Source organism: Thrips palmi, unplaced genomic scaffold (genome assembly GCF_012932325.1).
Source record: "Thrips palmi isolate BJ-2018 unplaced genomic scaffold, TpBJ-2018v1 HiC_scaffold_3, whole genome shotgun sequence".
Classification (NCBI taxonomy): Eukaryota; Metazoa; Arthropoda; class Insecta; order Thysanoptera; family Thripidae; genus Thrips; species Thrips palmi.
In genome coordinates this window covers 3,231,759-3,254,332 of record NW_023144630.1, presented here as the reverse complement: position 1 = coordinate 3,254,332, position 22,574 = coordinate 3,231,759, and the positions used below count along the sequence as shown (strand labels likewise).

The window sequence follows — 22,574 nt, the reverse complement described above, 5'->3', positions numbered from 1 at the left end:
AAGTAGGAGACATTTGGCAGGATGATGGGGACAGTTGCCAAGTGATCTCAATCAAAAGGATGCCAGAACAAATAATAAAAGAAGTGAATGAAAAGTAAACAGACTGAGTGTTTTAAATTAGGCCGGAACGGTGCACGAGCTAAGAGTTTCCCACCTCAGCAACGGTGGCATGCCTTAGAATTTGGGTTCTCTGGCCGACAGCCGCTCGGGCCCGTCCCCGGGTCCGTTCGGGTCCGTTCGGGTCCTCCGTTCGTTCGCCGTGCAGAGGAACCACCACACGCCACACCACAACGCCATTACCGCCGCAACCCCGGCACATTCTATAAAGTCATCGCCTGAACGGATGGATGGCCGCATGGCCGTTCGGGTTGAGTGGGGTTGGTAACGAGGCTGGGGCCCGGCCGGCTGTCCCGTCGGCTGGTCCCTGAGGACACACACACACACATCCATACACACACACACACACACACACATACACACACTCATACACACACGCACGAAAAAAGGGGGTAGCTTTACAACCCTCTCCGCAACAAGGTTATGGTTCCGAGTGCGTAGCATGCAGGACGCCAAAACACACACCGCTCCAATAAATCAATACGGTCATTATCGAAATGCAGTCGCAATAGGACAAGGCGCTCGCACACACGCACGCACACACACACACCAACACGCGCGCGCGCTTGCAGTGGCCGGCCACCAACCCTTTCATTAGAGAGACACGTGCTCGCATCGCGACAGGTGCATTGCTGTGCGATGACCGCGTGGTGCAAAAAAAGGATTTTATTCCAAAAACGAAACCAAAACAATAACGATCCCTTCCGGGTCTGCTCAACCTTCGGTATGGAGCGTCTTCTCCGATAAGCGGACATAAATATTCAAATGGGGCCGCTGGGCCGTGGATTCCAAGCGACTCCACGCGGTGGCGCCTAGACCTTGATGCTCCGCTTCCAGTTTCCAGCCTCTTTGCTCTTTTTGCCGGTCTCGTTTCGGGAGCAACCTTTGCGGACCGTTCCTCCTCCTCGACTCATCTCGTCGCCAAGTCCGCCAGGTTGTCGCCGGCCGGCGCATCCCGCATCGCTGGTAGTCTGGGCGCGAGGTTTTGCCCATTTTATTCCGATGCCGTTTCGGTTTCGGGCGTGGCGGTATATAAAGCAGGACCGTGGACCCGTACGGCACTCAGTCGCCCAGCGTCCACCGAGCAGCACCATGAAGTTCCTGGTAAGCACGCCGCCTCTGCAGCACGCCGTCGTCGTAGTCCTCGGGGGTGTTGGTGGTCTCGGTGACGCCCTTTGTCCTCGCAGATCCTCGCCGCCCTGGTGGCCGTGGCCGCCGCCGACTACCACGACGACACCTTCCACTTCTCGTCGCTGGGCAGCGCGACCGGCCTGAGCGGCCTGAGCGGCCTCCAGAAGAGCTCCCTGAAGCAGTACACCGTCCAGGCCGTGCCCGCCTATCGCCAGCAGTACGCCGCCGTGAGGCAGGTGGCCGCGCCCGTGTTAGCCCAGGTGGCCGTCCAGCAGCCCGCCGTGCTGCAGTACTCGCAGTACTCGTCCGCGCCCGCCGCCTTCGCCAGCAGCGCCAGCTACTCCGGCCTCAACGCCCCCAAGTGGCGCATCGTGTCCCAGGTCCAGGAGGCCGACCCCGCCGGCCCCTACAAGCTGAGCTACGCCACCGAGAACGGCATCCAGGTCAGCGAGCAGGGCTCCCTGGTCAACAGCGCCGAGGGCCCCGCCGTGGCCGCCCAGGGCTCCTACTCCTACACCGGTGACGACGGCCAGGTCTACTCCGTGAGCTACGTGGCCGACGAGAACGGCTTCAGGGCCGCCGGCGACCACCTGCCCACCCCTCCGCCAATCCCCGCCGAGATCCTCCGGTCCCTGGAGGAGAACGCCCGCAGCGGCGAGCAGTACGACGAGCAGGGCAGGCTCCTCAGGAACTGAAGCGGAGCGGAGTCAGCTCCCTCTTCTGTGATATTCGACAAGTTTACACCTATTGCTCCGCATCGGAGAACAAAGATAATTGTGATGAAATAAAATGAATTACACCAATTAACTGCAAGTGTTATCCAAAGCGCAAAACTTGACTTTGCATCGCCTGATCGGCCACCCTGCCTGCCTGTCTTATCTTTTCTGCCAGTGTGTCCGCTCGGCCACTTCTGCGAAGGCTGGAAAGGCTGCTGTCCGGGCTTTGGCCATCCCTTGCGTGCCGCTGGAGGCGTGGCCGAGCGGGGTGGCGGAGGGCTGGACAGCGCGATAAGAAAGATGAACCATTCTATTACCGTCCCTCTCGGCCCCTCCCAGCCCCTCCAGTAGCCACGCCACTGGCAAGGCCGGCAAGGCCACTGGCGAGGGCGGGGAGGGTCTTTACGTCTAGGCCACTCGCCGCCACCTTCGAGGAAGGCCTCGGCGGTTGGCCGTCCAACCCTTTGCCGGCGGCACGCGCCCACCGTTCTGCACCTCCAACGTGACCCTCTAGGTCCACAGCACGCGGCACCGCGCCGAGGACTCCTCAGGTGGTCGCGCTGCTGTCTCTGCGCGGCGTCTGCCGCGTTTCGTCGCCGCGTCCCCCGTGGTTCCCCGTCACCGCGCCACTGTCACGCTGTTTCCCCAACAGCGCCGCGTCGCCGTCGTCGGGGACACGCGACACGCGTCGCTGTCTTGCAGCCGCGCACTCTGCCATTTCACGGCTGCCTGCGTTTAAAAAGTCAACCACCCTTGTATACACGTTCCTCGCGAGCGGACGCGTGGACGCGCCGACGCGCGCACCCCCTGGCCCTGCCGGCACCCTCCCCTCCCCCTCCTCCTCCCCTCCCCCTCCGGCACGACGCGCGGCGGGGGGCGGGCCAGCGCGTCACATGTCCGCGACCTCAGCGACTTGAAGCCTCGTAGAAACCAAAGTCGCATGGTAGAACTTGCGTACCTCAGTAGTCACACAGGCGTTCCAATGGATTCCTCGTTCGGAGAGCAATCCATTGGTGGGGTCACACGTTCGGTTCGAGTCCTATTTACCGACTCTGGAGCTCAAAACGCGTCCAGGATTTTGACCGCCTCCACCGGCCTTCTGGCCCACTGTGCTGCGGGGCTCTCCACGCGACATACGGCGTTTATGGCCCGACCTGCTGCCCTCCAAGTGCCAGACTTGTTGACAGGAAGAGATTAGCCACCACACCGTCACGGTCCATGGCCACCCCCGGCACGGCGGCACGGCCTCGGACCACCACACTGCACCCCGCGGACACATTGCGGCCGACTCACTGCCAGTGCACTGCCAAGTCGGTGCAACCGGAGAGGCTTTCCGGTGTCACCTCGGGGTTGTCGGGGTCAACTCGGGGTTGCCAACCGTCTCTCGCGCTCGCGGAGCGTCTCAGGCCGTACGGGCGCGAGAGTGCATGACACAGTGGCCACAACGAAAAAAATATGCCCCCTGGAATCGATGTCCCAGTGTGGGAAAGTGCGGCAACGCCCCCGCGACTTTGACGGGCGCTTTTCGGCCGCCCCCGTGGAGTGCAACACGGAGTCCACACCGTGGCGTCGTCGCGCCGTCTCTCTCGCACTCGCGGGCCGCGCCGTGGCGGTGTGAGGGAGACGGAGCGGGCACGCTTGGATTTTCATTAGCGGGTGCAATCGGGTCGAAAAGCCACGACAGCGGGCAGGGCGGGCGGGGCGGGCCGCGATAAGGGAGGGGCGCGTTGACATGACACCATGTCGCCGTCTCCGTCGCACCCCCACAGTGGGCCGGAAGACCGGTGGAGGCGGACAAACTCCCGGACGCGTTTTGAGCTCCAGAGTCGCTGAATGGGACTCAAACCGAACGTGTGACCTCACCAATGGATTGCTCTCCGAACGAGGAATCCATTGGTGGGGTCACACGTTCGGTTCGGGTCCCAACTAGCGACTCTGGAGCTCAAAACGCGTCTCGAGTTTTGGCCTCCACCGGTCTTCTGGCCCACTGCGCACTGCGCGCGGCACGCTCCGGCCACGCCCCGCGCAGTGCGATGGAGACGGACAGCGAGAGCGGAATCGGACTGCAGGATAATCCAGCCGATTACAGCGACCGAGCGGTTCCCATGAGTATCGCGCTGTCTCTCTCGCACCCCGACCGGACGCCGCGCGGGTGCGACAGAGATAGACAGTCGGAACGATCCGGCAGGCGTGCCAACGTACCGCCACCACGCGCTTGCCTGTTTGCCTGCCACTTGAAGCAGAAGTTCTCACCGACACCTCGCGCGGGGACTCTGGGACGGCCCATCAGACCGCTGTCTCTGTCTCTGTCGCACTCACGGGTCGCCCCGCGGGCGTGCGAGAGAGACAGAACGGCAGGGATGACCCAGGGTGGCGGTGGAGCGTGCGTGCGCGTGCCGGCCGAGCACGCTCAACACGCAACGCCGATTCCAGCGGCCACCACGCACAGTGGGCCAGAAGACCGGTAGGCGGCCGAAACGCCAGACGTGTTTTGAGCTTCAGAGTCGCTAAATACAGGGGGTGGAAACGGCGCTGATTTGGCGGGCCATGGCTGCGGCGATGCGTGCACGGCCGTTGTTTGTTGTTTTTTTGTGGTTCCTAGAAACCCACTTTCTAGCTAAAGTAGACATCTTATGCACAAATCCTGCACGTGTACTTCTAGAGTAATGTTGTCTCTTCGAGAAAATAAGCCCGTTTTGAAGATTTGAAACCCACAGGACGAGTCATGGACATGTTTGTAACTTGTTTTAAATGGCTCATCCGCGTTCGGGCGCGGCGATTCTGGCCTGAAAACGCCGAAAAAAATGTAAACAAGTTACAAAAATGTGAATATCTCATTTTGTAAGTATCAATTCGGCCCAAGGAGCTTATTTGCTGATCCTTCAACCTTACTCTTTAAGTACGCGTTGAGGTTTTGTCGTTAAGACGACTACTTCAGCTGGAAAGTGGTTTACCAACTAACGCGGTAAAGTGGTGAAAACGGCAAAAACGGCCGTGCACGCATCGCCGCAGCCAAGGCCCGCCAAATCAGCCCCGTTTCCACCCCCTGCTAAATAGGACTCGAACCGAACGTGTGACCCCACCAATGGATCGCTCTCCGAACGAGGAATCCATTGGTGGGGTCACACGTTCGGTTCGAGGGCCTCTCAGCCCCACCCTTTTTATGCGTTCTATTTTACTCCGAGCAGTGCACTGCTGTCCTTTACTTTAATAATAAAATCGGACTGCAAAAGTCGATTCAGTCCGGTCTGCTTGCAGTGGTGCGGATACACTGGACCGATCTGAAATTAACGAGCCAATTTGGTGGTCACTGTTGCACCTTTATGGCGAGGCGACCGAGGCTATCGCCTGCCGTCGCGTAGAGGCCAGCCGGGAAAACTATTTCGCTCTGTCTCTCTCGCACCCGTGGTGCATCCGCTGCGGGTGCGAGAGAGACAGACAGCCTTATAGCAGTGCCTGACGGCAGTCCATGGCGCCGAGGAAGCGGCAAGGCGCCTCGTGCAGTGTAGTGTCACTGACAGTGTAGCAGACAGTGTAGCAGACAGTGTAGCAGACAGTGTAGCAGACAGTGTAGCACCGTATCCGGCCTAAGACGGGAACGCTTCGGATTGGTTCACGATTTGGTTCTGGCCGCTGCATTTGTCATACCAGCGATGACGGCCTCCTCCCCGGCACGACGGCGACGGCAAGCCGACGACGAACCGCCGCTCCCGGATGGAGGATTGCGAATTAAAACGTAAAGCCGCCGCCTGGGTTGCCCCGTCTCTCTCGCACTCGTGGGGCGGTCCGCGCGGCAGGGAGAGAGACAGAGCGACGAGTCTGTGGATGAGGTTGTCCGGAGCCGACGGGCATTTGTTTTACCGCCACTCCGCCGCGCGCGGAACGTCCGCCGCCGTCTCGACCGTCTTGACGTCCTGGACGTCCTGGACTACCCAATTTGCAGCAGCCCAACGGCAAACAAACGACTGCTCGTTTTACGCACAAAGTACACGGGGTACCCGCCGGCCGGGGCATCCGCCTGAGGTTCGCCCCGCACAGTGGGCCAGAAGGCCGGTGGAGGCGGCCAAAATCACGGACGCGTTTTGAGCTCCAGAGACGCTAAGCGTGACTCGAACCGAACGTGTGACCCCACCAATGGATTGCTCTCCGAACGAGGAGTCCATTGGTGGGCTCACACGATAGGTTAGGTTACGTTAGGTTAGGTTAGGTTAGGGTTAGGGTTCCTCCCCGAGCCGTTGGGTGGCGGCGATTCAGGCGAAGCGGGCCGATGCAGGGCGGTGCAGGGCGATGCAGGCAGGTGCAGCAAGGTGCACACGCACACCACCACGGCTGCAGCTGAGCATGTTCGCGGTAGATTGACTTATAAAACGGGGGGACGTCGGTAATTAACGACGCTCTGTCCCTGTGGCGTCGCCCTGTCTCTCTCGCACTCCAGGGGCGTCCCGTCAGTGTGCGAGAGAGACAGCGCAGCCCTCGAAGGGGTCCGGAGCCGCCGCAACCCTTCCTGCTAAACTCGAAATTAGCGCCTCATCGATGCCTTTCAACCGCGTGCACCGCAAAAAAAAAACATTCATCAAAAACAAAGGAATCGAGTAGCGATACGGTACTGCATGTGGGTTTGCAGAGACAGACACTCACGTAAAAGCTTTCACGGATGCGGGTTCAAACTTTTTTAATTTTTTTTTTTGCGAAATTGTTTCATATGACTGGGTTAGGTTTTTTCAAGTGTCGCACAGGCAGACGGGAGCAGCAACATGTGGCGCGGAGCGAAGTGGCTCTGAATGGCGAACCTCGGCCGTCGCTCTGCCTCTCTCGCACCCACACGGGACGCCCCGCGAGTGGGACAGGGACAGAGCGACCCGCCAAAGTATCACCCGGCGTATATGAGTCCAGTCCAGACGCTTCGCCCCGGCGACGACGTCCGAAGCGGTCTCTCTGTCGTCTCTTACGTACTCGCACACTGCAGCCCGGCGGCGACACTGCCTCGGACGCAGACTCATTCGAATGGCACATCAGTGACTCGGTCTACCGTTAATGTCCAATAAAGACCGGGCGAGCCGCGCCGGAACCCGAGGTGCTTCGGTCGCGTCGGTACTCGACATGACCGCATGGCCGTCGGCGGCGCGGCGGCGTGAGGCCAAAACTCTGCCGCCGGCGCCACAAGCCAAGAGCATTTCCACAGCCCAAGGACATTTTCAGAGTACGAGCCTCACCTGAGGCAAGCTGTTTTAGCACTCTTTTCTTTTCGATTTTCTAAAATGTATGTAGAATCGTCCTCGCTTTTCGGCGTCCCCGGCGGCCTTCCCTGCACGCTGCGCTGGCTGCGCTCCGCCACCAAGGTGCGGCCCAGCGATAAAGCCCGGCAAGCCTCTAGGGAGTTATATTGTGAATCGGCCGAGCGGGCTGCCTGTCGCTCTGTCTCTCTCGCACTCGCGGGGGCGGTTGCGCCGCGGTGCGGGTGCGAGAGAGACAGAGAGACGTGCTCGAATCGGCCTGCGGGCCGGGAGTGGCGCTCTCCCGAATTAAGCCCCTAACCGACGGGGAGGGCGGGGAGGGGCTCGGAACGGAATTATCACCACGGACACAGCGCGGCGTGGCTCGGCGTGGCTCGGCGTGGTGGGGCCGCCCGTTCCGCGCCGCGCCGTGCCGTGCCTCGCGGCGTCGCCGTGCTCGCCGCGCTGCCATTGGTCGGTCGGCCGCAGCGCATCCGTCGTGCCGCTGCTGACGCGAGCCGCCATTGGCTGGCCGCCGAGCCGCGCCGCCGCGCCGGCCTGCCCTGGCCTGGCCGGGGTGTGACGGGAGGGGGCGCCGCGACGGCATGCCTCACGCCTCACGCCCCGCAACGCGGCACGGCACGCGGCACGGCACGGCACGCCCGCGACGTCCTCGACGCCGGCCTCCCCCTCGCCATGCTTGGCGTGCCGCGTGCACTGCGTGCTTCGCGCTTCGCCCCGCCACGCCCTGGCCATGCCCAGTGGGCCATGCCCCGCGCCGCAGCGCCGCCCACGCCTGTCCCACGCCGGCGCGCCTCCGGGGCGGATCCAGGACGGCTTTTTGGGGGGCCCTCGACACCCCTTTGGCCAACCTTCAGGCGGAGTGTCATGCTTGGTTAGGTTAGGTTAGGTTAGGTTGCCTCTGGAACCGCTAGAAGTTCAACTCGGCGTCCAGGACCGAGGTTTTCCACTTCGATTCAACGCGGCAGTCGAATTTTCCTCGGCTTTGCTCGCAACCGCATCAAAGCGTCACGCTCCAAAATCCTCATTCAAACATGTTTTTTGAACCGTTGGATCGTGGGACCGCCTTCCGACTTATGGCTTCATTGGCTTCGATTCGCAGTCTGCCTTTTTTCCTGTTTGGCGTGTTGCGTGCTGGCGTGCGCGGCCTGCTTCGCGTGGCTTCGCGTGGCTTCGTGTTCTGCCCTAGGTGAGACAGCGTAACTGTGGACTGAGCGGCGGGGCGGGGCGGGGCGGGGCGGGGCGGGGCGGGGCGGGGCGGGGGGGCGGGCGGCACGGGGTTGATGAGGCTGGTAGGAGGGACCAGTAGGCTCCTCCCACTAACCCGTCCGCCACGCTCTGCCACGCCTCGCCCCGCGTGCCGTGGCCGTGCCGTGGCCGTGCCGTGGCCGTGCCGTGGCCGTGCCGTGGCCGTTCCGTAGCGCATCCTGCCTCACATCGTCCTCGGCCACCGTAGCGAGCCGGTCGCCACCCAGTCACGGGCGGCGCGCGCGAGCCAGCCGAGCCAAGCGGATCCGAGCCGAGCCCAGCCCAGTGGAGCTAAGCGTACATCGAGTGCAGAACCCAGTGCGCCAGGACATGCTGCCAGTGGAGGACACCGTTTGAAGGTAAGGAGACGCGTATCGTCACGCTCTGTGTGTGTGTGTGTGTGTGTGTGTGCCTGCCTGTCCGGCTGTCTGTGTAAGAACGAGTGACAGTGAAGCTGAATCACCAATAGTCCATTGAAATAATCCATTGGTGGGGTCACACGTTCGGTTCAAGTCCCATTTGGCGACTCTGGAGCTCAAAACGCGTCTAGAGTTTTGGCCGCCTCCGCCGGTCTTCTGACCCACTGTGCTGTGCGCCCCTCGCTTCTACGAATGAGCGCCACCCCTTCAATTGGTGATCCTGGAAATGCGACCGCTCACTCCACACGCGCGTGATCCCGTTTAATCGAAAGCCCCCTTTTGCCTTCCCTCGTTGCGATCCACGATTATCCCCCCAATCACTATCAATTACAATTCGGACGGGCCTCGCATCCCCGCAACCTCACTGCAACACGCAAGGCGCATCACGTGGTTTGGCGGAAGATAGTCAAAATGACTGAACGGGGCCGTCACCTTTTCAGCAGTGTGTGTGTGTGTGTGTGTGTGGTGTGTGTGTGTGTCTGTCTGTCTGTGTGTCTGTGTGTCTGTGTGCATGTGTGCGACTGCTGCGGTGTCATTGGTGTCGCGAGCCGACCCCGCCCGGGCCCCGCCTGGTCCCCGCCTTTTCATCAAGTCGATGTTTACGACGTGTCCGAGTTGCCCCCGGGTGCCGCTCTGCAGGCTGCCTCCGAACAGCACCTCCCTCTCTCTCTCCCACTCGCGGGGCGCCCCGCAGGTTAGGTTAGGTGCGAGAGAGACAGAAACCAGCCTGCTGCCGGTGGCTCCGCGCCGCCTCGGAAAATTGAGGTTTGGGGACGCCGAGCCGAAAGGAGCCGATATAATGATAATGGCTTTAATAACTGCTATCAAGGCGATTTCGCTAACTCGGGCCGGGAGGACGGACGACAAGGGAAACATAAAGGGAAAGGCTCACCGTGTGAGGGAAAAGTGTGTCGCCCAGTTGACATGTCGAAGCGAATGAGTGCACTTTGAACTGGGGTCGTCGTCGCGCAGTGCGTTGCTGGTTAGGTTAGGTTAGGTTAGGTACCTAACTCGGTTAGGTACGTACGATGGTCTGAGTGAAAAATCGACCAGACATGTTCCATACGTTTGCTGCACTTTTTTTTGTACCAGTGACGTCACTTTGGCCCCCTCGTTGGGCTCGGCTATCTGCCCGTTATTTCACCGACTCTTTGCCTCGCCTTCGGGGCTGTCCTCCCCGAGTGTCCTCCGAGTCCTGCGGGTCCTATCACGATAACCACCGCTTCTGCTTGCGACAAAAAAGCAGCGCCTTGCAACCCTTTTGTGGGAAATGGGGAAATGACTTTGGGATCCGGGGGAGTGAGACGTCACTTACTACTAACAGGACCCACACACGTCGACAGGAAGGGATCAGACGACGCCCAAAAAAAGGGGTAAAATCACAATCACCGCTATGCGTGTGTATGTGCGCGCTTCGGGAGCTAATTGAAAAGTCGTTTTCACCGTTTATTCCGGGGGGGCAACGTTTTTGACGCTAGTCCAAAAAAAGTAGTTAAAACACAAGGTCAAAAACAAGTTTTTTTTTTAAAGAATGATCCGAGTGCGAAAAAGGGGGCAAATGAAGGAAAAGCATAGTTTGAAATCCATTGACTGCATTGCACGTTTATTTAAGAGACATTCACAAAAAATGTAGAATTTAAAATTACCGTCGTTTCCTCGAGGAATGACGAAAAGAAAATCTCGCGGAAACGACTCGTAAGCAAGGCGCTACCTTTGAGATTGTTGGACTCCCTTCACGGAAGCGCCGCCACACCGCAAACGAGGCGGTGCCTTTGCCTCCGCCCTCGTAACAAGACAACCACAATTATTGGCTGCGGGGGCCGCTAGAGGGGTGCTGCACAGTGATATGGTGGTTTCGTCGGCCTGGCCTCTCTCGCACCCCTACGCAACGCCCCACGAGTACACAATAGGCACTAGAAAATCCGACTGTCCATCCATTGTCAGACCGACAAGAAAAAAAAAACATGAGCGTAGTTTGAAAGTGTCCAGCCATAACCTAGAACGGGCGGGTGGGTCGATGGAAGGATGGCTTGATAAGCAGAGAGGTGCGCGATGACGTATAGGGCCGCGGCTAGGCACGGCATGGCGTGGCAGGGCGTGCCGCGGGGTGGCGGCGGTTGCGTGAGAAATCGGTACAGGTGTGTTTACAGGTATGAGACAGGTGCGGCGCGCACTTGATGACGACCTCTGTGCCATCCATCGTTTTAGATTGGAGGGTCGGGAAGTGCGCGCGGGAACCTCCGGGGCAGAAAGAGAGGGGGGGGGGCAGTTGACCAACAGCAAAACGGTCATTTGACACGCGCGGCAGTGTAGGTGGCGGTGCCGACCGAAAAAGCGCATTAAAGTCTGTTCGTCCTAATGTACGTTTCAGTTGTGGTCTTTTTTTTGTTTTTTTGTTATTTTGAGGGTGTTTGCTGGGAGAAAAAAAGGCTAAACAGCATAAACAGAGAAAAAACCCAGGCAGGTCGCACTTTACTTTTAGGAAAGATTGACCTGGTTTCGGCCCTGGCTCACCGACTTCCATTCATGCCTCCGCACAGTTTATAATTTCTGTTTGAAGTCTTGATGTCTTCACTGATGTCCGGAAATAGCCGAAGAGAAGAAATCTGGAGCACACGCACGGGACGGTTGCGGACGTAGCACTGCTGGCTGGAGACATGAACGACGGGCGGCGCGCAGCTCGGACTTTGTCGAAAACTTGCCTTCGTGTACAAATCATTCCTGCGACAGTCAGCTTACCTGCCCAATTTTGCGTTGCAGGACACCGGACAGACGCTGCCACCATGCCGCACACCGGTAAGTCTTCCACCGAAAAAACAAAAAGCCTGACAAATGAGTTCCGTGAGTGAGTAGGTGTGCGCCGCGGCCTGTAATTCGGGCCAATGATTGGCACCGCCGATCGCCGAATCGTCCACCGGGGTGGCATGCCACTGGCACCGTCTGCACCGCCACTGGCCTAATGACACAGCCCGGACACCGCCTGGACACCGCCACGCCCCCGTGGCTCGTGCCCAGCAGAGTCCTTCTCTTCGCTCTGCGTCTCTCGCAGCCACAGGGGTCAGGCAGAGCGGTGGAAACGACTTCTGTCTGAATCCGTCTCCCGACCGCGTATCGAAACTGCAACGGTCCGCCAAAGTCACGCGTGCCCACCACGGCCCCGCCACCGGCCAGATCCGCCGGATAAGCATTGGACTCATTACGCTATAAAATTACCTTATGAAGCCCCGGCACAGTGGGCGGGAGGGGCCGGCAGAGCACCGTCGTCTTTTTTTCTCTCGGCGTTTTTGGGACGTTTGGTCCCTGCAGCAGGTGCCTCCCTGCACCTGGGTCGCTGGATGTCGTCCCGAGTCCGAATGCACTCGCTGTCGGTGATTAGCAGCAGATTGATTTTTTTTCCTCAGCTTCTCTTTTTTTTCTCGCTCCTTTTTCATTCATGTTTTCGTCTCGGTAGCATTCGGTTTAGACTTTTTTCAAGTGCCGTATGCTAAAATTTCAGCGAGCCCGGGGCTTAGCTCATATCGCACCATATCACTATGAAAAGTACGGTCAAGTCAAGTTGGTTATCCCATTTCATAAAATTTTTTTAAAATTCAATTTCTTAATCATTTTGACTATGAGAGTGCCCAATAAACTCTCTCGAAAAATTAAAAAAAAAAACTGAAACCAATTTTAGTCGATTTTGGCGTAGCATATTTCTTTCTCCAGTGATGGCACTCCGGTCAGACTGATAAAAAAAACCAGTGACGATCCAATTTTTCAGCAAGTCCAGATGACAATTACCCGTTTTGACACGTAAGTGACTGTGTCCCTTCCTCGCCACTCGTCTCCACTCCTCGCGCCCACGCAGCACTGCAGACCACACATACGAAGTCCAATAATTACCGTTATAAATTACGGCACGCTAGACGTTCGTGCGGAGCGCGGTGTCCACTGATGGGCCAGCACATGGAAGCCGCCGCGCCGGCAGCCGCACAAAATAAGCAGTAATTCGGGAAATTTTATTACGTTCTTTTTTCGTTGGCGACACTGCTCGGAGTGCACTGTCGGAGAAACGTGGGACTCGTGAAAAGTCTTTCCCAACAGCTTTTTTTTTAAAAAAAAAATAAATATTTCGAACACATTGACAAAGTTTTCTCCAGTCACGCCAAAAATTCACTTTTTTTTGGCTTTGAATTTTCTTTTATTTTGGCACGATGATCTTGATCACGAGTCCTGATTGCTTATTTGCGTTGCCACGCCCTCCGGTACACACTCAATAAATAATAATTGGGCCTCCCCTCATTATTGGCAGATGCTTCGTCACCAGAGCAAACTTTCGCAGCAGTTTCTTCCTCTTTTTTTTTTATCGTGAACAATTTTGAGGCGGAGGCCACGCACCGCGCAATCAAGGCCTTGCCATCGATCCTCTCGAATCAACGTGCGAGAGCAAACACGGTCGTTAACTGGATTGCCCCCGTGCGCCAAGCGCCAAACGCGCCAAACGAGGGTGACAAACGAGCCACGCGCGTACAGTGCTCCAATAAGGCCCAAACAGAGGTGCCGCGTAAGTTTCGGCTGAAATTCTCACTTCGTTCCTCTCTGAGAACGATCCCTGGTTCCCCGAGGCGGTACCCAAAGGTGTGATAACCTGGGAGCTCCTTTGGAAAACCGTGCAGTGTCGAGAGGGTTGCGAACCTTAGCCTGCCAACAAGACAACTTCTGAGGTTGGCAACCCTGTCGACGCTGGAACGTCGTGGGAAGTTTCGCCTACTTGTGTATCAGCACTGATCCCAAACATGAGCCCCAATCCCCAATTTTGGCCGCGTTTAGGTCGTAGTGAGGTGATTTGCGGGGCTTCGGGCAACCGCCGGCCCCTCTCGTCCCAGAGTCTCATCTTTCCGGCGTTTGAAACGCTTTTCCCGATGCATCGGGGAAAGGAGCGGGAACGGGGCGCCCGATCGCGTGCAAACGTACGGCAACCTGTTTTTACGAAACAACAAGAAAAGCAACAACAAGTAGGCGGGCGTTAATGTCTCAATCGGGCCGAACGGCTGCGGCTTTATTGTCTTGAAACCTGTCCGTCAAAGCCGCCGGGGCCTGCGCATGCGCGTACGGCAGCAGCAGTGGGAGCAGGAGCAGGAGCAGTAGGCAGCAGCAGAGCAACAACAGCACAGTAGGAGGAGCAGTAGTAGTGGAGCAGCAGCAGTAGTAGTAGGATGCATTAGCAGCAGTAGGAGTAGCAGCTGCCTTAGGTGCAGCAGTAGCAGTCGTTTTGTTCCTGTCGGTCAAACCGCACGCCAAACTGTATCGACACCATGACCGCCAATGATTGACGGGGTAAAACAAAGAAAAAGAAGGGAGAGAGAGAGTGAGGCCCCGAAATGTGCGTGTGATAATTAGACAGATGGAAGTGCCGGCGTCTGAAGGCACCCAAGGGCTCAAAGGTTCCGACAGCGTCGTGGCTCGGGGGCACGGGGTATGGATTTCGTGGACACACACACAGGCGCACGCACAGTTCGCCCAGGGGCTTTCCACGGCGTCCCCTCTTGTTCCGCTCCTGTCCCAAGGACCAAGGACTTAGACTGCTCAATCCCCGGCGACACGACACGTGTGACAAGCAGGTGTATCCGCGAACCACCGACAGGCTGTCGGGCGAGGGGTGCGAGAGAGACCCATAGACAACATAACCTAACCTAACCTAACCTAACCTAACCTAACCTAACCCAACCTGAGATAACCTGACCTAACCTAACCCCATATGTTTGGGAGACAGGTCTAAGTTCCCCCCGTTTGCTTGCAGGCCAGGCCGGCGTGAACCAGCTGGGCGGCGTGTTCGTGAACGGGCGGCCGCTGCCGGACTGCGTGCGTCGCCGCATCGTGGAGCTGGCCCTGATGGGCGTGCGGCCGTGCGACATCTCGCGGCAGCTCCTCGTGTCGCACGGCTGCGTCTCCAAGATCCTCACGCGCTTCTACGAGACGGGCTCCATCCGGCCCGGCTCCATCGGCGGCAGCAAGACCAAGGTACGTTCTAACACAGTGGATTTGTCAGAAGACCGGCAGCACTCTACCAAAAATGTCCTGTAAATGCCGTTAATTTATTGCCAGCTTTCACTGTAGGTCAATTCACAGCGTTTGCTGTGAACTAGTTCACGGCGTTCACTGTGATCTCGGTTACAGTGTTCACTGTGATCTGGTCCCCAGTAAACACTGTGAGTTTGACGCCGCTGAGCACCGAAGTTCTGCAAATCAGGCTCCAATTCACGGCGTTTACTGTGGCCAGATCACAGTGAACACTGTAACCGAGATCACAGTGAACGCCGTGAACTAGTTCACAGCAAACGCCGTGAATTGCATAACAGCAAACATTGGTAATAAATTAACGGCGTTGACAGGACATTTTTTGTAGAGTGAGTGGCGGTGGCGGAAACTCTAGACGCGTTTTGAGCTCCAGAGTCGGTGAATGGGCCTCGAGCCGGACGTGTGACCCCACCAATGGATTGCTCTCCGAACGAGGAATCCATTGGTGGGGTCACACGTTCAGTTCAAGACCTGCTAAGCGACTCTAAAGCCCTAACACGAGACTAGAATTTTGGCCGCCTCCACCTGTGGAATTTTCGGCCCACGCTGTGTCGGCTTCGCGCCGGCTTTCGCACCTTCGGCTGCCCTCGGCCCGACTACCTGCTTACTGACCGCATTCGCGGCAACACGCAAACTCGGCCGTATTTTACGGCCCCTTTCGGAGGGCCCCTCAGAGGGCCCGGCCGGGGGAGGCGCCCCTTGACCGCCGCATCTGCCCCTCATTGAGACGTCCCGTCCGAGACGTCTCGCCCGCCTCGCGTGCCGAACATGCCGAGCTTGTCGACACGGAAACCGAATGTCTCTCTTTCCCAAAGGCGATCATGTCCAAGTGCCGTTGATTTGACAGGTCTTTGTCATAACACGTGGCCAAAGTTAATTAGGTGAATCGACGTCTGAGGTGGAAGCGAATGTCAATTTGAAAATATTAAGTCATCGGTAAATGGACTGCTCAAGACACGCGGTTTCAGATCTGTATTTTTAAAAAATTAATCTATTGGTACCGGTACCATCGGGTACCATGATATCATGGTATTTGATTCAATATTTGAAAAGTACGTACGTAACGTCTCCAGATTTGTGCCGCCACCCCAACTGCAGTCGGCGCGCTGTAAAACATGACGGGCCACACCCACACTACGCGCGCGGAATATTTAATATCAATCAGCGACTTCATTACCATAAACGGGGGTCGGCTTACGACCGGGAGGTGCCGGGAGTCAGTCAGGTGTAAAGAAGCGATTAATTTATCACCCGCCGGCGGAGTGAGTTCGGTGGGCGGCAAACCTAACCTCACCAGCGCTCGCCGCGGCGTGGGCGGGGCGGCCCGGGCCTATCTGTTGAGCAAATAGCGCGGCAACGCCCGGCCGCCCGCCATAAAACACTTTCAGTGCAGTCGATCCAGGCGAAATGATGTCGAAAGGGGTGCCTCGGCCGGGGGCGGCGCGGGGGCGGCGCCAACGCATTAGTTAGCACCCGTCGTGTTCGAACTGACCCGGGGCGTTCCCCCTGCTTGAACCTGCCTGTCGTTGGGCGCACAAGTTTTCCAGTAGTTTATAACGCCAGCTTCATTACACAACAAACAATTTTTTTTTGTTTTTGTTTTCAATTTTTGTAGTGGTGCGTAGTAGTGACCTAGCACCCCCTTCCCCACAGTAAAAGGCCCCATCTGATGGACACGCGGACCAAGTTTTACAGCGCCATAACCCTTCTTCTTCTTCTTCTTCTTCTTCTTCTTCTTCTTCTTCTTCTTCTTCTTCTTCTTCTTCTTCTTCTTCTTCTTCTTCTTCTTCTTCTTCTTCTTCTTCTTCTTCTTCTTCTTCTTCTTCTTCTTCTTCTCCTTCTTCTTCTTCTTGTGGCGGTCGCGTGTTGGTCGTGCGGACAGGCCTAGGAGGACGACACACCTGCTGCCGGTCGACCCGCCCCGCCACCGCCCTGCCCAGCTAAGCGCAACACTTTTTAATTTGTTCGTGCCACGCGCCGCACACGCCCCGCCACGCCCCGTGACCCCTCACACACACACACACACACACACACACACACACACACACACACACACACACACACACACACACACACACACACACACACACACACACACACACACACACACACACACACAGTGCACGCATTAGGCGTGCCATTATTTCGAGGGTTTGGCCAACGGCATCGCCGATGCACTCTTTGGGGAAACACTTTAGGAAACCTCGCGGAGCCACACCGGCCGCAGCTATAGGAGTCCGCATCGCGATCAGAAAAATGAATAACAGCCAAAAAAGAAAAGCAAAAGACCAGAAAAAAGTGTGGCGGCTTAATGACGCCCCGGCCACGCGTGGACCGCTAACTAGGCTAATCGAGCGGCGAGACAGAGAGTAATCTCGTTCTATTTCCAAGTTTTTTCGGCATGCAGGGCGTGATCCCCGTCGCGGTTGAGCCCCAACGGCTTTAGACGCAACAGGGCCGGGGCTAGATCGACCCCAAGAGGGCAGAAATTGTGAATCAATTGCTTTGTTTTGAGCAAGAACTTCCCCAAAACTCTTTGTTTTATGGCGTTGGTACCCGTGTGTGATCGTCCTGCTCCCTCAGGGCTTTCACTGCGAGTGTCGTTAGGGGTCAGCAGGGGGCCGAGAGGGTATCAGGGTCGCCTTCAGCCGCCTTCAGCCGCCTTCAGCCGCGGTACCGTGAAATCAGGGCATTTGTCAGGAGGCAGGGAGCACGGCGCTCAGGCCACCTGCCTGCAAGGCGTGCCGGCGGCCAAAACTCCAGACGCGTTTTGAGCTCCAGAGTCGCTGAATGGGACTCGAACCGAGCGTGTGACCCCACCAATGGATTCCTCGCTCGGAGAGCAATCCATTGGTGGGGTCACACGTTCGGTTCGAGTCCCATTCAGCGACTCTGGAGCTCAAAACGCGTCTACCGCATCCGCCGGTCGGGGAGACTTGAACGCACGTCAGTGTCTATGTGTTTTGATGTAAATGTTACGTGATTTCAGAATGTGGACCGAGGCAGGCGGCGGGGGGACTGGAAATGGGTACGTTCAAAACTCCACGTTATTTAAATTTAGACTTAAGACCTCTGTGGCCGTTGAAGGAGACCACTGACAAAATGCGCGCCGAGGCAGGCTGACGCTAGCCGAAAGAGTGACGCGTTTTCTGAATGGAACTGAACGGTGCCACTGTAAACCTGACGCATTCCGCGCCGCGAGTCTCGAGGCGGAGACGCCTGCACTGCTAGGGCTGGGCGGAAGGGCGTTCCCGCCAAACGCATTCCACAGTGGCGCGGCGGGGCGGGGCGGGGCGGGGCGGAGCCAGCGACGCGCTAAGCCCCTCCCACCGGCCGCCATGGGCTGCCATAGGCCGGATGCGCTTGATCAATAGCCCCCCCTCCCTCCCCCCGTGCGCGCGCGCGCGCGCGCGCACACACACACACACACACACACACACACACACACACACACACACACACACACACACACACACACTGCCGTGACCTCCGCGCTGCCGCGGCATCGCTACAGTGCTGTGGGCGTTAATCCCAACTGATACCATCCCCACTGCCGGGCATGGCACGGCAGGGCACCCACCCCCGCGCTGCTCCTCGCCCCATTCACCCTGAATGGCTTTCAATCGTCGGCCCTGCCTTCGGGCCTTTGGGCCTGTGGGCCTTCGCACACGATTGAATCCCGGCGGGCTCGGTGCTGGCCGCCCCTGGCCGCCTGCGGACTGATTTCGTCGCTCTGTCTCTCTCGCACTCTTGGGGTCTTCCGCGTGGGGGCGACGTAAACGATACACTGGAATCAGGCTGCCAAAATGGAGTCCCGAAATTCCGTTCTAAAACATGCGTTTGGTTGGCGTTGTGATCTTTCTGCGGCCGAGGTTGGGTTCAGGGTTTGCGTTAGAACGGGTTTGGTTCTGGAATGTGTGCTAACGCAGGCCCCCTTGCTCTGTCCGCGGCGCCCCGGCGTTGTCCAGGTTGCCGAGGTGAGTCAGGGGGACGCCCCGGGTCCCTCGCCGACGACTAGTGCAGCACCGTCCGCGCGGGCCGTGAGGGCGCCACCACTGGCGCTCCCCGACGGGTACCAGGAGTACCAGGAGGCCGACACAGAGGTGCTAATAACTCCATCTCGCTTTAATGCCTGGCGGTAATCACTGCTGTTAGGCCGGTCAGGCACGGTCTCTCTCGCTCCGTCTCGGGGCGCGCCGTGAGTGCGAGAGAGAGGGCTGCCGGTTGGCGCTTGTCGGCACACTGTCGGCACAGCATCACAGGGCCGGGCCGGCCACGCCACTGTACAGCCTCATGGCCTGGCTCAGCGTGAAGCGGTAACGCAGTAACGGCCTCTGTCTCTCATTCCATAACGTCGTCATGGCGGCCGAGCGAGCTTCACGTCTGTTTGCTGTCCGTTTCTGCAGAGCGCCGCACAGCGAGAGGCGGCGGCCAAAACTCCAGACGCGTTTTGAGCTCCACAGTCGCTAAACAGGACTCGAACCGAACGTGTGACCCCACCAATGGATTGCTCTCCGAACGAGGAATCCATTCATAGGGTCACACGTTCGCGTCGAGTCCTGTCGAGCGACTGAGCTCAAAACGCGTCTGGAGTTGTGACCGCTTCCGCCGGCCTTCTGGCCCACTGTGGGGCGTTAGCAGGCGTTAGCAGAACGCGAGGCGTGACTCCCTAATAGCCCCCCGTGGGGCCTCTCGGCCCCTCGGCCTGCTCCGGGAGGGCCGACGTGCTCAAAGGCGCCGCCGCAGCCCCACGGGGCCGTGCAGGGCTTGCAGGGCCTGCAGGGCCTCCAGGGCCCCACGGGGGGCAGGGCAGGGCAGCCGGCACACACGGTCGTAAAGTGACAGGGCCAGGCCGCGCACAAGCCGGACTCGTAGCAGTCACTTCCATTCAAACTATCCTCGAAAAGCCCTGGAAACCCGGAAAACTGTCTCGAAACGATCAAATGCTTTTTCCGGCGCGCGAGCCGAGAACCGTTACAAACGAGAGCCACAGTCGAGTAGGCGACACGGCGCGACCCGCGCGTGCGTCTCGAAAAGAACAACAACAACACAAAATAAAACAAGATTATTAATAAAAGAGGGGTAAGGACAAATTAGGTCAGCCAGACGGGGTCGTAATTAGCACCCGGAAGCCGGCGACGCGGCGACGCATCGCGAGCGAGAGAGACAGACGGAGGGCTGGGCGTGCGCGGGGCCTGCGCGGGGCGTGGGTGCGAGAGAGACGGAGAAAAGTGCCGTGTGGCATGCGGGCTCGGCATCAGATAAGGCGGCGGGGCACTGCCACGCCACTGCCACGGCACTGCCACGCCACTGCAAGGGGTGCAATGGGGATTCGCGTCACGCGTTGCCGTGCAGTGACAGTTTTTCCTTCTTTTTTCGCCCCCTTTTTCTTTTGAAGTACCGTTCAGGTGTGTCCGTCTCTTCCACGGAAAGTGCCTTCGCTTTGCGGTCGGTGGAGGCGGACAAAATTCTACATGCGTTTTGAGCTCCCGAGTCGATAAATGGGACCGAACGTGTGACCCCACCAATGGACTGCACTCCGAACGAGGAATCCATCGGTGGGGTCACTCGTTCGGTTCGAGCCCCGTTTAGCGACTCTGGAGCTCAAAACGCGTCCAGAGTCTTGGCCGCCCGTACTGATGGCCGCCTCCTCCGTGTGTCCCTGCAGCAGGTGGCGACCCCCACCGTGGTGAAGAAGATCCTGCGCTACAAGCAGGACAACCCGGGCATGTTCGCGTGGGAGATCCGCGACCAGCTGGTGACGCAGCGCGTGTGCGAGCCTCACGCCATTCCCTCCGTGTCCTCGGTGAACCGCATCCTGAGGAACAGCGGCGCGTGGAGCGACGCGGACCTCATGCGGCAGCAGCAGCACGCCCAGCAGCAGCACGCCAGCCCTGCCAGTGAGTCCGAGGAGGTGCACTGCGAGCGGCCGAAACTCCGGACGCGTGCAGAGCTCCATTTAGCTCCAGAGCTCCGCATTCAGCGACTCGAACCGAACGTGTGACCCCACCAATGGACTGCTCTCCGAAAGAGGAATCCATTGGTGGGGTCACACGTTCGGTCCGAGTGCTGGTATTTGAACCCGCGATTTCGTCCCCGCAGGCTCGCGCGGAAGCCCCGGGCCGCCGGGACGGGACGTGCTGGCGGCGCTGCAGCAGCAGGCGGTGGCGGCGGGGGCGTGGTCGGGGCTGCTGCTGTGCGCGCCGCCGCCGCACCACCCGTACAACGCCCTGTTCCCCTCGCTGCACCAGCAGCTGCTGCAGCAGCAACTCCAGCACGCGCACCTGCAGCAGCACGGCCAGCACGGCCAGCACCAGCACGCGGCCGTCAGCGACGACGATTCCATGGACAGGGCCGACAGGACCGACGCCGCGGTGAGCTTGACCTTTACCCCTTCCGTCGCTCTGTCGCTCTCGCACCGTGACGCCCCGCGAGTGCGGCAGAGACAGAGCGACGAAGACGACTCTCTCAATAAGTGTCCCGCCGAAACGAGTTCCACGTTTTTATGGCGATCCGTTCAAGTCCGGCGCCTCAACTTTGGGGCCGCGCCGCTGGGGGCGTACGTTGGGCTGCCCACCCTCACGGCGTTCGTCGGCATGGCTCGACCGTCGACCCAACGACGAGGTGTAGACGCGCTGGCCGCGCTATCTGGCTGATCTGAGGGCCGATTCCAGGCAGCGCTCTGTCTCTCTCGCACGCCCAGGGGACGCCCGGACGCCCCCTGGGTGCGAGAGAGACAGAGAACACGGTTCGGAATGACCCCGCTGATGACGACCCCGTCGCCCCGACATGGCACGGCGTAGCCTGGCGGCATGGCCCAGGCATGGCCCTGCAGTGCCTGACCATGCCCAGCATGCATTATTACTGAGGCTGCCTGTCCCCATTGCGTGTGGCCATGCCGGCCAGGCCGGCCAGGGGAAGGGGAAGGGGAAGAGATGCACGCACACACCTGTGAAAATCGCTTCGGCACGCCGATGTCACTGCCGTAGAACGCTCATAAAAACAAAAAACACCAAAAAAAGATGGCACTTGTTCAAATTTTGGCACCTGGAGCTAGGGTGGATCCAGAGCCCTTCGCGCGAGCCCTTTTTGGCGCACAGGGGTGGGGAGAGAATCGGGCAGGCCGTCGAAAAAAAGGTCGACAAACGGTATACACCCGCCGAATCGCTCGATCACGGGGTGCAGGGCGTGGATCAGATAGAGCGCGCGCCGTGGCGGAGCGGCGGAGCACTGCGCGGCTTCCATGGCGTGGTCGAGCGTGGTGCTGTGACGCCGCGCTGTGACGCCGCGCACCGCATCCGCGTTTAGGCGGCAGGGCGGCAAGGTGTCGACGATCCCACGGGATGCTCGCCGTGCGGCGATACCCCGCCACGCCACGCCCGACGAGCCGGGAGTATCGTCAGCGCCCGGAGTATCGCCGCTCAGTGGTGATGACTGACTGTTTGCTTTCCAGAGCCACGGTGGCGAGAAGCGCTGCCGGTCACCGTCGCCGTGCCCGACGCCGCCGCCAGCGACGCCCCACGCCGCCAAGAAGAAGAACCCGTACTCCATCGAGGAGCTCCTGAAGAGGCCCGACCGGGACGCCGCGCCCCGCCGCAGCCCCGTGGCCCTGGCCGCGCTGGCGCTGACGACGTGCTGCCCGCCGCCCCCAG

General features: G+C 59.0%; 2 protein-coding genes across 2 annotated transcripts; both read left to right on the top strand.

Annotated features, from left to right (window-relative positions):
- Nucleotides 1-1,144: 1,144 nt before the first annotated feature.
- Nucleotides 1,145-2,067, top strand: LOC117648065 (endocuticle structural glycoprotein SgAbd-8-like). Its single transcript, XM_034390232.1, has 2 exons — nucleotides 1,145-1,221; nucleotides 1,305-2,067. The coding sequence occupies exons 1-2, from the start codon at nucleotides 1,210-1,212 to the stop codon at nucleotides 1,941-1,943; spliced, it is 651 nt and encodes a 216-aa protein (XP_034246123.1). The 5' UTR covers nucleotides 1,145-1,209; the 3' UTR covers nucleotides 1,944-2,067.
- A 9,558-nt stretch (nucleotides 2,068-11,625) lies between these two features.
- LOC117648408 (paired box pox-neuro protein) lies at nucleotides 11,626-20,926 on the top strand. Its single transcript, XM_034390915.1, has 4 exons — nucleotides 11,626-11,661; nucleotides 14,645-14,865; nucleotides 17,912-17,950; nucleotides 20,591-20,926. The coding sequence occupies exons 1-4, from the start codon at nucleotides 11,649-11,651 to the stop codon at nucleotides 20,924-20,926; spliced, it is 609 nt and encodes a 202-aa protein (XP_034246806.1). The 5' UTR covers nucleotides 11,626-11,648.
- Nucleotides 20,927-22,574: the final 1,648 nt, after the last annotated feature.

Coding starts and splice junctions, on each gene's coding strand:
- LOC117648408 (XM_034390915.1), top strand. Junction 14,866..17,911: donor TCGGCGGCAGCAAGACCAAG/GTACGTTCTAAC, acceptor ACGTGATTTCAG/AATGTGGACCGAGGCAGGCG. Junction 17,951..20,590: donor GGCGGGGGGACTGGAAATGG/GTACGTTCAAAA, acceptor GTGTCCCTGCAG/CAGGTGGCGACCCCCACCGT.